The 17557-nt window shown below is 40.5% G+C and overlaps 1 protein-coding gene and 2 non-coding genes across 3 annotated transcripts; all 3 read left to right on the plus strand.

Moving 5' to 3' along the window:
- The first annotated feature begins 8623 nt into the window (after positions 1–8623).
- Positions 8624–10147, plus strand: LOC128355840 (G-protein coupled receptor 22-like). The gene has a single exon (XM_053316206.1). It carries the CDS (start codon positions 8624–8626, stop codon positions 10145–10147), a length of 1524 nt encoding a protein of 507 aa, XP_053172181.1.
- Positions 10148–15498: 5351 nt separating this feature from the next.
- Positions 15499–15571, plus strand: trnaf-gaa (transfer RNA phenylalanine (anticodon GAA)). The gene has a single exon. It is a non-coding gene; the product is annotated as a tRNA-Phe (tRNA).
- A 615-nt stretch (positions 15572–16186) lies between these two features.
- Positions 16187–16259, plus strand: trnaf-gaa (transfer RNA phenylalanine (anticodon GAA)). The gene has a single exon. It is a non-coding gene; the product is annotated as a tRNA-Phe (tRNA).
- Positions 16260–17557: the final 1298 nt, after the last annotated feature.

The raw sequence follows: 17557 nt of genomic DNA on the forward strand, positions 1-17557 counted from the left end.
GTTTGATTAATTGACCCACCTTTCTTTAATCTTAAAAGGTTAATGTGAAGGGATACATGAAGGTAAGGACTTCTTCAAGGATCATAAAAAAGGAGATTACAAAATGAATGTATGAGTGACATTGTGAGATGGTAAAACCAGAGCTTATCAAATCTCAGGTATAAATAAAATAAAATAATTATAATAAAGATAACTACACATTAGACTTACACACATTCATTAAAACTGTTCTTATTTACAAGTAATAACACTGTGATTTTTCAAAAAGAAGTTTCATGTTATGTGATTAATTTCGTATGTTTGTTGTGATTTAAGTTATAAATGACATTATCTGTTGATTGAGCCACAGTAATGTTCCATTCATGTACTACTGTGGCAGAATTTAGCATGATGACCAACTTAATTATTCCTTGGATTTTATATTGGTCACTGTAAATATATGTAGAATTGCATGAAATGGGATTCAAATCCCAAATAATTTTCTTGGGGAGGATCCCCCGCTTTATTGTGTCCCCCTCCACTTCTCAAACCAAAGTTATGCTCTTGCTGGTGATCCTGCTACATTAATAAACAGCACCATCATAGCTACAATTATAATTTTGCTAGCAGTAGATTTCTATGTTTCAGACAGTGATTTTTGTATGTGTTGATATTTCACCAAGCAAATACCTTTTAGTTTAATAATGTGAGGCTGGTTTGTTATTGTGCAGGTCTTGAAACTAAACAATATAAATCATTTGTTTTTTGTCCATCTTTCTGTTCAAGCAGTGGAACAGCAATTGGCTGCGCCCACAAAGGTCAGTTTTCAAAAAGGTCAAAGATCAACAAATTTGAAGTTTTAACACCTCTGCTCTGCATGGTGTACTACGGACTGCCACAGCAGAGCCTTCATGGATATGCCACTTACCCCAAGTGGTATAAAAAAAGCAGTCATTGCTTCTTTAAATGTTTACAAGTCCTAATTTTTTACATTTAGAAGGTCCGTTGCAATTGAAAACACCTAACTGTTATTATTAATCATTGAAATTGTAAACATAATGTCACTGAAGTAGGTCGAAGTCAGGACTCCCCCTATAACAGGATTGTCGTACTGAGGAAGCAGCATTTTAAAAGCAGAAAACCAGCTGCCAGTTAAATGCAGTAGGGGATTCCATTCTGGTCATATTTACTTTACATCTGTTAGCAGAGAAAACTCTGATATGCTCCAGCGCTGCATCAGATGAGACTGTGGTCCTCGCTGTATTACCTACAGCTGCAGGAACACTTAGGCTCAGCGGGTGCCCTGCTGTACAACAAACTATGTGCGTGTGTGTTTGTGCGTGGATGTGGTGATGTGTATGACTGCATTTCTCCCGCTCACAAGCCGACTGTGCTGAGGATGAGCAGTGGTCCGCAAGTGTTTTGCTCTGACATGACATTTTGTCTCCATCATGAGAGACAGCTCAAATAACAGCTTGATGTCTCAATAGGGAGTCTATTTACCCTCTCTCTCACGCACGCACGCACACACACACACACACACACACACACTGCAGTGGGTGTTTATTGTATAGACGCAAAGTACATGTTCTGTGTACTCTTGAATGCTGTCATTTCTATTCTTGTGCACCGCTTTGTCCTAAGTAATGCCTTGTGAGAAACAGCTCTGTGCCAAGCCTCATGGTGCCATTGTCACGACAAATGATTGAAGCTGCCTTTTTGGCACAAAGGGGGACCGCTTAGACTACCGCAAGCCAGAAGAGGAATACTGTCTTCTCTTTCATAGCATCTCATACAAAAATCACCTGAAAGTAATATAATGGGATTAGAGTAATCCCAATGGGATTAGAGTAATCCCATTATAGAAATATATCATTTTTGATATCTAAGACCCACCACGGTCATCCATATTTTTCTGTCCTGCCACCACAATGACGTCTGACTTCATACTTTCCACACAGCTTCCTTTTATCTGGTTAGATTTTCAGGCACTTTGCTGCATAATTTTAGATTGAAGAAAGTGTGAAAAACTGATTTTCTTCAATTTCCTATAACTCCTTGATGCCATGTGCTTTGTGAACAGAAATACATATTGTTAGTATATTTGATGACACATGTTTAATAGATAAAAGTGATTCCGCGTTCCTAATAAATGCCACATATAGTGAGCGACACTGGACGAAAACTCATATTGGAAGCAAAGCAAATGAATAAACAAAATTAAATAAGGTATGAAATGTTGTACTTGATCACAAGTTGCATTTTACATACAATAGCTCATCACTTAAATGTAACAAAATACATAAAAAAATAAAACTGACATTACATTGATTATAGTAATCAAATACAGATCACTCAGTATTGCGTGATTTGAAGGAGTATCATATCCAAAATAATCCGTTTTCTTAGTGTGATTGATAAAAATCAGATTTTCTAAAGCATCCACATAAAAATCCTGCACTGAAATATTTCCCCGCCAGTAATCATGTACTTTTCTTCTGCATTCCAGTCTTCTCACTATATCTCATTTTGACAACCTGTTACATCAGCCTGTCTCACAGGAATAGCAAGATTATCTTCACCGCCAATTATCTTTTTAATCTTTACGCTGCTGCTGCTGCTGCTACTGCTGCTACTGCTGCTACTGGGAAATGGTGATGTATAGCTGTTCAATTATAGATGCTATACAGTCCTTGTGACACCGTTTCCAGTTTTCTGTACTTGAGGGAGAAAGAGTGTAGAGTAAACGCTGGCTCTGAATGGAGGGTGCCTGTTGTGAGTTCAATCCCCTGCTGAGGTTTTGATGTGCTATTATAGTCCAAATGTATCCATTTTATTATCAGATCAGTCTCTGACATTATTTTGGGAGTTATTTTGTGATGTGTTTAAATTAGAATTGCTATTGTGCGCACATTTCCCAAGCTACAGTTGTTTTCCTACATTTCCCAGAATGACTTGTGGCTCAGTTGCTTTTTTGTTTATTGGGGCTACTGTTATGTTTCCATATGTGGTCTGGTGTAAAATGAGAGTCAAGATGAGCTTTAAATTCACTTTAAATTTACAACTTGAATATCCTGAAAAATGTCAGTTTTCTGCCAGGCATTAAAACAAGATTCAAAAAGCTACAAAACAGGCCAGATGAAAAAAAATAACTTATTAAACATTGTTATTATTTACATATAAATTGAGCTAAAATGAGATCAAACAAAAGATAGATACTCTTCCCAAATGAATCAAAAACAAAGGATTAAGGATTAGGGCTCAGATGTGATGTGAAGTGCTGTGCGGAATAAAATGAATCTGTTTACATATTGCATATGGTTATGTGTAGCTTTTTGTATTTTGCACTCAAAAAATATATCAGGCATCAAGGGTTAGCAGATGTGACCAGAAATAACATCAATTCAGAAATGAACACTACAGCACAGCTTTTTGTGTGTGAACATATTTGTGAAAGAATAGCACAGATAATGTGATGGTAAAATTGTAGCCAAACCAGCAGAGTAGATTTCCTTTGCCGTTGTTATTAGCAATGGAAAAGGTAAACCATAATGATGAGGCTGACACTCAACACTAACAAAATATCCTTTCACATCAAAGTGAAAGTGGTACAAGTAATATTAAGGGCTTTTGAGGCATATCATTTTGAGGATACAGAAAATCCAGAGTAGTTTAAATTGAATTCTGACTTACATTTTTTAACAGCATATTTTGATATTTTTGCTTTGTTGTTAAAGTTAGACGAGAAGATCAATACCACATTCAAGTCTGTACAGTAAATGAAACTACCAACAGTAATTGCTTAGCTTAGCTTAAAGAATAGAAATAGGTGGAAACACCAAGTGTGGTTTTGTCCAAATATGACAAAATCCCATCCCACCAACCATCACCTCTAAAACTCACTAATTAACATGCTGTATTTGACTGCATCTTGTTTTTGGCTAGAAAGAGATCCTGGTTTTAACATGCTCACAAAAGCATTCGGCTCCTTGGTTCTTTCCACCATCAGCAGATATTCAGTTTTCTTTAAAATTCTGTTATACTGCAGCTCTCACATTCAACCTAATTACACTGTCAGAGGGTAAAGGGAGAAGGTGTTGCTGAGGTAGTGCCACCACTGATTAAATGCATCACCTTCATGTGACCTTTTTCTGGTCCTCAGTATATCAGGGTCTAAGTGAGATTATTGCCTTCTGCAAAGCTCAAAAACACACACACACACACACACACACACACACACACCTGGAGCACTCCCCAGTGAGCAGCCTCCACTCGAAGGTGACTTAATTAGGAAGCCATCTTAAGAAATGCACCTGGTTTCACACTCGCCTGCCTCTGACTCTCAGCCAATTATCAAGAATGGTGGTTGTGCTTTATGACAAGGTTGTAGATTTAGAAATGAACAGTGCCTCACAAGACCTAACCTTACCCAACCCTGACTTCACTTAAGGTTTTTCAAGGAAGGGTGTGTGCTTGATAACCAACTTGTTGATAAAGAGACAGTGTGACACAGTACAGGTCTCTCTAGGGTCACACATGTGGCACTTTGGGTCAAAACAGGGTCATATTGATTTTTCACACTTGTGCTTCACATCAATGTCATTCAACCTTTAACTTGCAAGATAAGTTTAACATCAGTACATTAAGAAAATCGGGATTGTTTCAAATAGAAAATCTGTCCTTACAAAAAACACACAAAAAACAGAATTTCCCATGAATATTAATCCCTATATTACACATGTATCACAGAGCTCAATACTCAGCTGCTGTGCCATTCAGTGACCAGATTGCTTTTCTGCTGCAATTTTAAGACTGGCAATATCTGCACATCCTTTGAGCGCTAAGCATCTAACCTGTGCAGCCATCATGTAGCTATTCACTCAGGCAATCATGAGGCAGTCTTATGGGAAGTGGAGGAAACCAGGAAACCGGCAGTGGAGAGGGGAAGGCTGATGTAAGACTATATAGTGGAAAAAAAAAGAAAAAAAAAAGCTGCCACCTCTGCTCCCTGGGACATCTTGTTTACCAGTGCTGCTGGCTCGCCCCTTCTTTTCTACTTCCTTCCCTCACTCCCTTCTGTAATCTGTCTCAGCTCTCTGTTCATTTCCAGCTTCCAGGTGATGCATGCCCTCTTTTAAACAAGAATGTGGAAATCAGGTGGAAATCAGACAGTCTGCTCACGACCGGACCAGCTGGAAGTGGCTGCAGGCCTGCGCTCATGCACACCATCAATTCTTCACTCGCTGTTTTTTCTTTTTCTTTTTTCAGGCCCCCTGTTTTCTTCCACTCTTGCATTCCCCAAGTGTGAGTCCTACCATTTCTTCTTATATAGCCAAGTGGTATCTCACTGCTTTTACAGTTTTAAACTAACCCACAAATCCAAAGGTCCTCTCTCACTAGCTTAGACAACGTCATAGCAACTTCTCTCTTGTTTCCAAGGAGTCTACAATTTGCTTATATTACTGAAAATAGTTTTAAAGAAGAGCACTGCTGATCTTAGGGGATTTCCATTTCCTCCCACATTTGGCTGTCCAGGGAGAACATGAACACATGAAAGCCAAGAGACAAGCAGTCATCATAGTAATATGGATTATTAGAAGCAGTGTTCAATGCATCAGTGGCAGACAGTTTTATCATTGCACTTTCCCGTTGACGTTGTGACTCTCAACTCAACAGACCTATGGGAGTACATCAGTAGGCTATATGTCTTTTTTTTGGGCTCCTTTAGTCTTCTCCATGGGAATGTAACATGTTTCAAACTCTGTGTCTCTGTAGTTAAGAGATGTTGTAACTCCACTACATGACTGTCTCACTGTCACTAGCATGGTGTCAACAAAGAGCTTGGTGTCACACACTTCAACACGATAGCACCTGTGCCCTCATTAATCTACCCTTGTAGTCAGGTTGCCATGGCAACAGAAACGGGGAGAAAATGAGTCCATCACTCAACCGAATGTCTGGTTGCTGGAGTCAAGTTGTGCAGAGGGTGATAGTTGAAAGTTGATTTGTTGTGGGTTTGTTGTTTTGCACTCTCTACTTGTCATCATCAAACATTTTTTATGATTTGATGATGAAATGATCACCTCTTGATAAATTAAGCAGAAGAGAATCAGTCTTTTTAGCCATTCAGTTGATTTGCCGCATGTGCATCAGAAGCCAACCTCTAATCAATGACAAGCAACTGTGTTATACACACTGTCTTCAGCCTTGCAGCTGTCAATACAATAGTGAGATACTGTCTATTTGTGTATGAGTATCGATAGGCTTACTGTCATCAGTGACTTGTGAGCTGCTGTGTTAAATAACCACTGTTCGGATTTGGAGATATTGAATTGTTGTCAGTAGCTTACTTGTAAATTGGACAAAGTGAACTTGTGATTCATTCCAACTCTTGCTTTAACTATTCAGATTATCACGTGACAGTCTGTTTACATCAGTGTTTCTTCTCAACACAACAGGAAAACCGTTTGAACTAAAAACACAGAAATAACTCTCACAAATTGTATGTGAATAGCTTTAACTTGATGCAGTAGATTAAATTCAAGGTCCAAATCTCTAAACATTAGACCGTTGCACCTGTTGTCAATTATCACAATATTTTTACATATGCTGGTACATCCCAACAAGTGTATAGTTGGTAGGTGTTCCTTTAAGGGAATAGTTTCACATTTTGAGACATACTGTATGTTTATTCACAAAGAAGAGCAATACCACCTTTTTGTCTGGGAATATATTGAGCCAAGTGACGATAAGCTAAGTTTTGCTGAAAAGACTAGATACAATGGCAAACATCTAGCATAGTTCTTTCCAAAGTTAAAAAAATGTCACCAAAATCAGCACTTTTCACGAGCAAGGAACACATCACCAACGAGATACGTTTTAACAGATTTATTGACAGAATTTGAATGAATTGTGTATTCTTGATGCGGAGTGATTCTTGATACGGTAATTCTTGATACGGTGTGGGGAGGTCGGATGAAGGATCCACCGCTGCGCCCGGGCAGTGACGAACCCCTAGGAACCTCTGAGAGAGGAGAGAAGAACAGAAGACAGGGCGGGGGGGAGGGAAACTCGAAAGCAAGAGTGAACGAGGGGGAAGATGTTAGGTCTGTTTATATAGGAGCCGGAAGGGGTGTAATTGGTGTGTGTTCCCGCTCCTGAAACTGCGCTTATCAAGCTTCGATTAAAGCTCAGTAATAATGTCATCTCATTTGGTAAACAAGTCTAACAGACTACAGAAACATTAGAGGCTCTGTGAGGCTGCAACTAAGCACAGTGGTGCATAGAGCTAAAAGCTAATGTCAACACATTAACATGCTCACAATGGCAATGCCATAAGCAGATATAATGTTCATTACTGTATTTCCAGTATCTTAGTTTAGTGTATTAGCATGCTTATATAGGCAATAAATACAAAATACAGTCAATACTGATGTGTCATTTAGTTATGTAGGTAATCCACATGCTGCTAGCATGGCTAAAACAACAAGTGTGTATGTTGTTTTCATTGTAGGTTTGGCACCATGTAACTCCACAAATTGCCATTTTTTCATTTCTGTTTGGATTCAACAAACTAGATACACTGTGTTAATTAACAGGCTTTAGAGGTGCAGGTGGATGTGTTATTGAAGTTTAGACAGAGCCAATTCAGGTAGCTGTTCCCCTCGTTTCCTGTCTTTATGCCAAGTTTGTGCTCACTGTAGTTGTGTACTTGACACACAGATATGAAAGTAGTATCAATTATAGTTAATTTGCCAATTTGTTGTTATGTGTTTCTAGTCTAATCACATTTATCTCCCTGAAAGTTACATTATAGGCTATTTAATGCATATTTACATGAGCTATTTATATTGGCTATTTTGGTTAATTAACTCTTCAGATATGACACTAATGCTAAAGTGAAATAACTTGAGTAATCTTGCAACAACTGATAAATATGCTCATTTAGCAGTAGAGGTATGCTGACAAAATCATGTGGTCTGCTGCAGCTGGCAGAGCAGAGATCATAACCCATTTTGCACAAGTTGCTGAATGTGTTGTTTTTACTGATGCACTGAGAGGGCAGTTGATTGCCTGATTACTTAGCTTCATTCAATTTGCTCATTTCCCTGAGCTCCAGTACAAATTAGTGATGGCCTATTGTGGTAGCCTGCAGTTCTGACAGCTTATGTGCAGCTCTCAGGCTGTGGCTGAGCCAAAATGGTAATCAGACACTGATACAGTAGGAGACAGATTGAAGGCTGGACTTATGCATAATGCAGCATCTGTTCAATCTGTACGTGTAGATGTGTAGATGTATAGATAGATGTATAGATAGATAGATAGATAGATAGATAGATAGATAGATAGATAGATAGATAGATCAGAGGTTTTTCTTCCTCTGGCAAACATGAGCTATGATCTGTTTGTTATGACTTTTCTATCCAAAGTTATGTTGAGATGTGTGACATGCTATGAGAGAGAATAATGTGTTTTGATTTTCTCCTCTACACTTCATTTCTCATCTGTCTGCATTGTGTTCCCGTCTCCCCAGTGCTGTCACCAAGCTGTTATTCATCCCTGCATCATGGAGACTCAGCCTGGTGCATCATGGGAGCTCATCAACGGTGTGACAGATACAATATATTAGGACTGAAAGGTCGTCATGGAGACTGACAGCTACACCTTGGGCCCAGCCACCACCGACTGGGCTGGCCTGGAGGGAACAGGAGTCCTTCAGGAACAAGGAGAAGGGGGCTTGTCCAGCAACCCCGCATCATGGTACATTCCATACTCACTGGGCTTCCAGGTGTCCCTCACTGCCTTCCTCATGCTGGAGCTGGTGTTGGGTTTCAGCAGCAACCTGACAGTGCTGGTACTCTACTGCTCTCAATCCAATTTAGTGGACTCAGTGAGCAACATGGTGACTGTCAATCTGCATGTACTGGATGTGGCGGTGTGTGTGCTGTGTTTGCCCCTGACTCTGGTGGTTGTGTTGCTGCCTCCGGGACCAAACCTAGCCCTGCTCTGCTGCCTCCACGAGGCCTGTGTCACCTTTGCCAGCATCGCCACGGCCATCAACATTCTGGTCATTAGCTTGGACCGATACGACATTTCAGTCCGGCCGGCAAACAGGCTTCTGACAACACGCAGAGCAGCACTGCTCCTGGCTGCTGTGTGGGTCACCTCGATAGCTGTGTTTTTTATCCCATTCTTGGAGGTGCAGTTGTCCAGTGGAGAAGGAGCAGAGGAAAGAGGGGATGTGACACCTGTGTCTTTGTCCTCCCATGGCATCAGGGCCACAGTGGTGCCAGCGTGGCGTAATAGGACAGTGCTGTGTGTTGGCGGCCAGGGCTTTCACACAGGCCTGGTCATGTATTACCACCTTATTCTGCAGGTGCCCATTTTCTTCACCACTGTGGCAGTCATGCTGTTCACGTACTCCAGAATACTGAGAGCTTTGAACATCCGCATCGGCTCCCACATGAAGAAGAGCCAGCACTTCAGGGGTCCCACCTGCAGGGGGCACCACAAGAGACAGAAAAAAAGGAAGGCAGTTGATGGTGGCGGGGCAGGAGGGGAGCAGTGCACCACAGATAGCACCAAACAGCTCAGCCACCCTCCCCTCATCCCTTCTCCCTCTCCCACTCCCACAGCTATTTCTCCCCCGGCCCTGTCCTCCCCTGCCCCACTGGTCACCTCTGACACAGGTGCTGCCACCCTTATGCCAGCCACCATGGGTGTTCAAGCCTCTGTCTCAGCTATCATTGCCCTGCGGCGAGCGGTGCGGCGACACCGTGATCGGCGAGAGCGCCAGCGGCGGGTGTTCAGGATGTCACTCATCATAATCACCACCTTCCTTGGCTGTTGGGCCCCCCTCTCTGTGACCAATGTGCTAATCCTGGGTATAGGCCCCAGTGACTCTCTGGTCAGTCTGCGCCTCTGGTTCCTAGCCCTTGCCTATGGCACCACAGTCTCCCACCCTTTGCTCTACGCCTTCACACGACAGAAGTTGCGCCGTGCCCTCCGTGCCAAGGTTAAGAAGAGGGTGGTGTCCTTGCTTCAGGTAGACCCTTCACCGGGGGGCACCGTCATACACAACTCATGGGTGGAGAACAGAAAAACCAGCCGGCAGGTGCGGCTGGAAGCAAGCGAAGGTACTGACCGCTGCCTGGCAGAGGCCCTGTGAGACTGACACTCATGGACTAGTACAATTAAAAACTAGAATAGAGTCACAGGTGTGTTCACTCGAGTGTGAAGCAAGTGTAAGAAATCTGAAAAACACATTTCCACCTCTGGGAGATGTTTTAATGTAACCACCAGCAGGAAAGCCCATGTTATCCACAGCAAACATTCACCTCAGGCAGCAGTGGAAGCAGGATGCTGTTGTCACTGTAGTGCACACAGGCTCTGCAGCTGGGGAAAATCATACAACAACAAACACACGAGTGTATATAATTTGCACTTTGTCAAAAATTGAGGTCTGTTTACATGTGGAGTTGTATGATTGAGCATCCTCATAGTGGTGCTTACGTAACTGCTCCAAGAATGCATTTAGCCAGCAGATGATCTGATCTGCCACCCACTCAAATGCTCCGAGGCAGCTTTAAAAAATGTTGATACATTTCAAACATATAAATATAGTAACCTAAAGTCTCTTTGAATGTATTTAATATTATCTCTGCCTTAATTCTGCTCTGAAAGTTTGGTTGATGGTATGTTGTCTATATTGAACATAATGGGAACATATTTACGAGCAAGACAATGAGTAAGTTAGATGAAATATGATGTTGAGGTGTAAATGTGTCTGTGTTTAGGAGGGTAGGTCCACAGACAGAAAGTGAGGAACACGTCAGAGGACAATTAAAGGCTAGTGTAAAATATTAAATGCAGTTTTACTTTAGTTTCAATAGTTATTATATGGTCAAATGTTCCAGTGTTTATATAAAACAAAGCTCCTTCGTGTAAGTACACCTCTTTTGCTTCCCAATTCCTATCAAATGGTGAAATGTCTTGTTGATGTTTTGCATAGACTGCAGGCAGAAGGTAGGTACATTGTTGACAGGAACAGTTCAGCATTTTGAGAAATTCACTTACTCGCTTTTTAGCAGTAAGTTAGATGAGTACCTCGATACCTCCCTCACACACCAGAGTGGTATCAATCTTCTCATCTCAGTCTCTGCAAGACAGCAAATCAGTGTATTTACTTAGAAAAGAAGACCTATGTTAAGATTCAGGTGTACATTATGGGTAAAGTCAGCTGGCTGAAATAGCTAGTTGGGATGACAGATGATGGAAACAGTAAAAGCTTTCAGTATAATGTTATCCAGTCCATCAATGAACTTTGGTCTCAAAAGTACTTAATTAATAATAGCAATCTTGTAGAGTTGTATAAGCACTGTTCTTACACGAATACTCAAAGCTTCATGGAAAATAGTATTTATTACATGTCTTTCGTTCTGGATTGCATTATATTTAAGGTGTTCCTGTAGCTCAATATGGAGTCTTGGCATGCTAAAAGCATACAAATGTCTTTTGAAATAACATCAATGTACATGCTGTATATACTGAACAGATCTAAATTTATTACATGCGAACGATACAGTACAGATACAGTCTTGATTCGGGTAGTGTTTCACTTGCAGCTGGCTCATCTCTCGCATCAGCAGCCAGACGTCTGGTCCCATGGGTCAACTCGAACTTAGTGTCCTGCAAACACAAGAGAGTAACTGTCATTACAGCCCAGCACTGACAGATTGGTTGGATTATTAATAGGACAAATGTTTGCTGTTGACTTTGTTCTACCTGCCTGTGTGTTCACTGCTCTAATGGTTTACTCAAACCGGGCCTCATTTCAGAGGCTGTGTAATTTCTCACACACACGATAAATGTGTTCCTGAATGTAAACACATAAAAAATATATATATTATATTGTATGTACACCAAGAATATGCTATCTTTATAAGTTTTGTCCATGGTGTTGTTTTTATGTGAATGTATCACCATTCAAAGTTGAATTCTATCAATAAATAAAAAAATGAGGTCTATATTTCCTGCCTTTGCTCTTTGCTCACAACAATATGAATTTCTGCATACTCTCTGTGATGACTTTGTTGAATTGCAAGGAGATACTATACATGCATGATGCTGAAAAAACAGTACACCGAAGAAGAATTTTAGCTGAAAAAGCCCAGGACAAGAAGCTAAAAACCCCCGGGGCTCTTGTAGCTGCAATCATTTCTTCTCTTCATGCATTTGACTTAAGAGGAAACTTGCTGTGAGGAGAGCAGCATGAGGACAATGTACAACTCTGTTCATATAACTCGCGTGATTATTCCTTCAGTACCAGAGGGGACACACACAGATATACTACTGAGCTAAAGAGTCCACGTGGACACAATCATACACTTGTGTTTAACATTTTATAGTTACACTAAAAAACATTTAACATGTTTCCATTCGCTGAAGTCTGTGTTGCACAACCTGTGTTTTGCAAATGATAAACTGAGTCTGTGTATGTGTTCACTTATAACAATCACAAAGCAGCTAATAATATAGTGAGTGGGTGGTGCTATTTGCTATCTGTTAGTTTTAGCATCATTTTGCCAACTTCATGGCTGTGCTGACTACATGCTTTCTGTCAGGATGCCATCCTTAACTGGTTCAGTGGCTGCATCCATGTTCAGTGGGTGCCCTCAGTAGGCGCTGAGCACCTACTGTACCTGGCAGTGTTCAAGTCATGCTCCTCCCACTGAGCTATACTGTACACACTTGTTCAAAAGCTGCCAGCATGCCAAGACTTTGTGTGGGTTTTGTGCGTTGCGTGGCAGGGAGGCGCTATAGACCTCTGCAGTATAGGAAAAAGAAGGTCATTCATGTGGGATGAAGCCTGCAGGGCAATAAATCAGCTGCACTTAAACTTAGCCAGAACAATCAGGTCAATGCTACTACTTTTAATGATATTTTGTGTTGTTTTGGCAAGATTTAAATGAAATGTACATCCCAAACAAAGTCTTGTTAAAAATAATCAGTAGTCATAGTCATTTAGATTGAGACATGAATTTTAGTGCAGTTATATGTTTGCTACAACTCAATATGGACCTCTGCAGTCATGATGCCACATTGCATTGAAATTTCAGTCACAGCTAAAACACTTTATAGGTGGAGGCTGAAAATCTAAAGGTCGCTGGTTCGATCCTGAGATTTGGCATCACTACAAAACTTATCATCATGAGATCATGACCAGCAGAAAAAATACATGGGTCAATGCATTTGATAAATTACAGGCTAGGCTAGAAATGTAGGTGAGCAAACACCATTCTGAAACTTATAATCATACATTCTTTACTGTTGTTTTAAATGGGCTAAATCTATTATTCTTCCATATGCCATATAGTTTTTCCCCAAGTTTATTCAAGTTGGTCAAAACTTAAAACTGTATCCACAATAAATGATTGTTCAAATTATTCAAATGTGACACTAGCTGTTATGAAAGAAAAAAACACTTTATAGGATTAATTGCCCTCAGCAAGACATGAAGACATTTAAAACATCTCCATGTTGCATTGTTCCACAACATGAAGACCATTTCTACAAAAAACAAAGAAACAAACAAACATGTCAGAGTGGAGATTGGAATGAAAAAATAATAATGTAAGCATTAAGTTGTAAGGACACATGTGCAGAGTCAGTCTTCTTGATGGAGTTGTGGAGCCAGCATCCTGTCACAATCATTTTGAGAAAAATCAAGTGGTGAAAGAGTGCATGTAAGGTACATGTTGTAAAAAGCTGATTTCATGGTGAATTTAAGGAATTGATGCACAAAGCAAAAAAAATGCTTCAAGATTGGGGCTCTCTCAGGCAAGCATTCACAATTCACAACTCACAACTCAGTGCTCCTGTTAAAACACTCCGATGTCCTGAAGTTAGTCACGACCTGAGATAAGAAAACATTCAAATACAGATCGATGGCAACCCAGAGTAACCTCTACTCAAATGTTAACATCTTGACATGCTGTTGCCAAGATTTGTTTCTTGTCTTACATGCAAATTGAATATTCAGTCAAGATGGATATGAACAATGACTGTTATTTATGTAACAGCATCAGATCTCATGGTACACTGAATATCCAATGACACCAAAAATCACAATTTGTGAATGGGAATGTGTGTCCAAACTGTTGACTGATACTGTATTTATAATGTACAACAAGAAGATACTTAGACTGTATGTGCTCTTTTCATTGCTTACTTTGTGTCTGCACCAGTGACAGATCATATTTTAAACTGAACTACAAAAGGGTACATGTGGTACTGAAAACAAGTGGGTAACCCTGCTGTGAGGCAAACAGCATGATGATTATGTATAATACATATGTTAGAGGCTCATATGATGATGCATTAGCTGAAGGGACACTGGGCAGATCCTGCTGCTGATATGAACACTCAGAACTCTTCTAAGCAATCATACATCGTTGGAGTGAATCTAGACATTATGAAACTATATCACTGTTAAAAAAAAAATGTAAATAGGGTCTTTCAGCAACATGTTCAACATCTGCCATAAACGCTGTAATGGCTCAAGCGTCATCACTGACCTCTTCCATCATGGACTCCCTGCTCCCTTGCTGTCTGGCACCATCTGGGCTCATTCTATCCAGTTTCTGCCACTGTCGCTCCCCAGCCGGTCAACACCCTGTGATTTCAACTTAATGACTTGAACAGCCTAACTTGCAAAAGTACAGCCCAAGGTCAGAGTTGAAGCAGCTCTGCTTAATGACATAGATGCCAAGAGCTTAGTTTTTTTGAGCAATAGTTGATCTTCATCTTCATTTTCACTCACAAATAGTACAGTTAGATGTACAGACCTGTTTAAAACCAATGCTTTTGTTTCTTGACCTATTGGACTCCATTATAAAGCTGTAGCTGTGTAAAGTGTTGTTACTGTCCCAGTAGCTCTGCAATGATGCTGGTGAGTATCATATCAATGATGGACAGGTGGTTCACACCAAAATCTCACTTCAAAACTCTGTCAGTACTATTTAAAGCCATAAGGTCCAGTAGAATGAAACTTTGGAGCCCAGATTGAACTCAGCTCCGATTTCAACATCATATCTGACTTTGTGTGCACTGCACTGAACACTGTTTTGTTCAGAGACTGTTAAACCACTACACTCCTCAAGAAACATGAAACAGCAGTAAAATAATGCACATGTGTGGATTTTGGATTACATGAATTCATGTCTGTTTTGTTATAAATCATTTAAGGAGTTTAGCTACTACACAGTGACAGTACTGTCAGTTTATTGTACTGCCATTAAAGTACCATGAAGTACCATGTATTCACACAAATTCGACTTTTTTCTCCTTCTGGTTTAGGAAACAGCTTTTTAGACACCAGATTCAAATACTAAGCATTTTGTAGACTTTGAGCAAGTAAGTAACATTTTCTTTGAATTCCTGTGCTCATGACATCCTAGGCCAGATCGACCTCTGGTGGACACAACGACAATTACAAAGGAAACAATACTTCTTTCACCAGCCGAAATAGCTCAGTTGGGAGAGCGTTAGACTGAAGATCTAAAGGTCCCTGGTTCGATCCCGGGTTTCGGCAGTGAACGGCTCGCTTTTATTTGTAATCTGATTTAAATGACATGATGAACTGAGGTTGTTACAAATAAGAAAGGACAGATGTAAAACCGAAAGGAAGTCTGGGAAATAAAATAATTGCACTTGTTGTCGTTGTAAAAAGCCGTACGCTCTGATAATAAATAGGTTACATGAAATGGTAGCCTACTCTACTGCATTATGAACTTAAAAAACAAAAAATAGGGTTAGGTTAACCCTAACCCTAACCCAGCACAAAATACCTCCAGTAGTGGTAGACCACCCACATTATGCAGAACAGACAATGTACAGTGAACCCTTCAAAACGTCCACATATTCATGCATAAATGCTTATTATAACGTTAAAAACAATTTCTGTTTTGTTTTTGACTGTATTGATTAATGTTCAGAAGAAACATTGTTAGAGGACAATAACAGCAGTAATACATAATAATACACGATGATACAACCCAGTAGAAGGCAGAAGTCGAGTAGCGTGGGGGTTTCAGACTCAAAATAAAAACCTTCAGCGCCACAAAACAAACACACGTGCATTAATAACATGCATTAACAATTTATCAATGACGTATAAATTGTTAATTATGAACAGTTCCTTTTACAAGCCGAAATAGCTCAGTTGGGAGAGCGTTAGACTGAAGATCTAAAGGTCCCTGGTTCGATCCCGGGTTTCGGCAGCTGGTGGCAGTGTTTTACACTTTAAATGTGATTGTGCTGGGAAGTGTGTTCCTATCGTCATCTACGTACACACACTGCTTCAACCAACTCTGCAAGAAAGTTGACCATCCGCCACACCAGAGGAGCACGCGAGTGGTTTGATATTTATCTTGGCATTTGCATTTTCGGTTTTGAAAGACATAAACCTATTAATAGATAAGAGGTATCAGACATTTTCATTACAATGCAAATAGTCCAGCAGCAGCCTGAGGGGAGCTGATAGTGCTATTATTCTAGTGTCATCTATATTGTTACTGTTACTGTACAATCTTCATTCTTCATCCTCTTTTCTTGCAAATGAGATGACCCATATATTGATTCAAATTGGACAACTCCATTCTTACAGAAAGCAATATTTAATCTAAGTGGTAGATGCCTGTAGTGAATGATGCTGGGCTATAATGTCAGTTTAATTTGGGGATATAAAGAACAGCCTGATGTAAAGCTAATGCAGAACTGCAACAACAGAGGGTGGGGGGGGGGGGGGGGGGGACTGCCAGGAATTGGTTCAATAGGTTTCTGTCAGGTCCAGCTGAAGCACTTTGGCACAACATAGGCGATTATATAACAAAATACTGCTTTTGTTACATATTTAGGTCACATTAGACATCAGATCGTGCCAGAAGAGCCTCAGCATGAATGGGATAGGTTTAAGGGACCTCCTACGGTACATTTGGAGGCTCAGGCCGTCTCTCAGCTGTTCGAACCTGTGTCAGTGCCAGCCGAGGCGTGTAGAGGCAAGAGAGCCACAGTCCAAGAGAGCAGGTCCAGGCCATGGGACACCAAACAGGTCAGGGATTTACGTCATTCCCATTGAAACCTGAATGAATGGCCAACTGGCTCTCTGTGGTGATGTGCTAATCAACAGTGCATTGATAATGAACGCACAGAAAGTGGTTCAGAGAAGTAACTATGTGGGAGATTGACGGAAAAGATAAAAAAGGTGCAAAATGTTCTGGTGTGCGGAAGGATGTGCATTGTGTCTGCACAATGTCTGCAGAAACACTTTCACTTACAAAAGTAAAGGAAAGGAGGAGAAATACCAAAACCACATGGAGGGAACTGAGGAAAATGTAATAAGAAATATTTGACTGCGCTGTTTCAGCCTGATAGAGGTCTGAACTTAATCACAACATCCTGCAAAATGAGGCCCAGAGTTCGCCTTGTTCCTGTAACTTGTTTGCTTGTGAAGTAAACGCAAAAATTAAGCAATGATACGGTACACTGAGATAACACTCCATTGATTTCCAGGAATGAA

Source organism: Scomber japonicus, chromosome 3 (genome assembly GCF_027409825.1).
Source record: "Scomber japonicus isolate fScoJap1 chromosome 3, fScoJap1.pri, whole genome shotgun sequence".
NCBI lineage: Eukaryota > Metazoa > Chordata > Actinopteri > Scombriformes > Scombridae > Scomber > Scomber japonicus.

Bases quoted from the DNA above. Each gene is read 5' to 3' on its own strand.
- LOC128355840 (XM_053316206.1), top strand. From the start codon at position 8,624: ATGGAGACTGACAGCTACACCTTGGGCCCAGCCACCACCGACTGGGCT.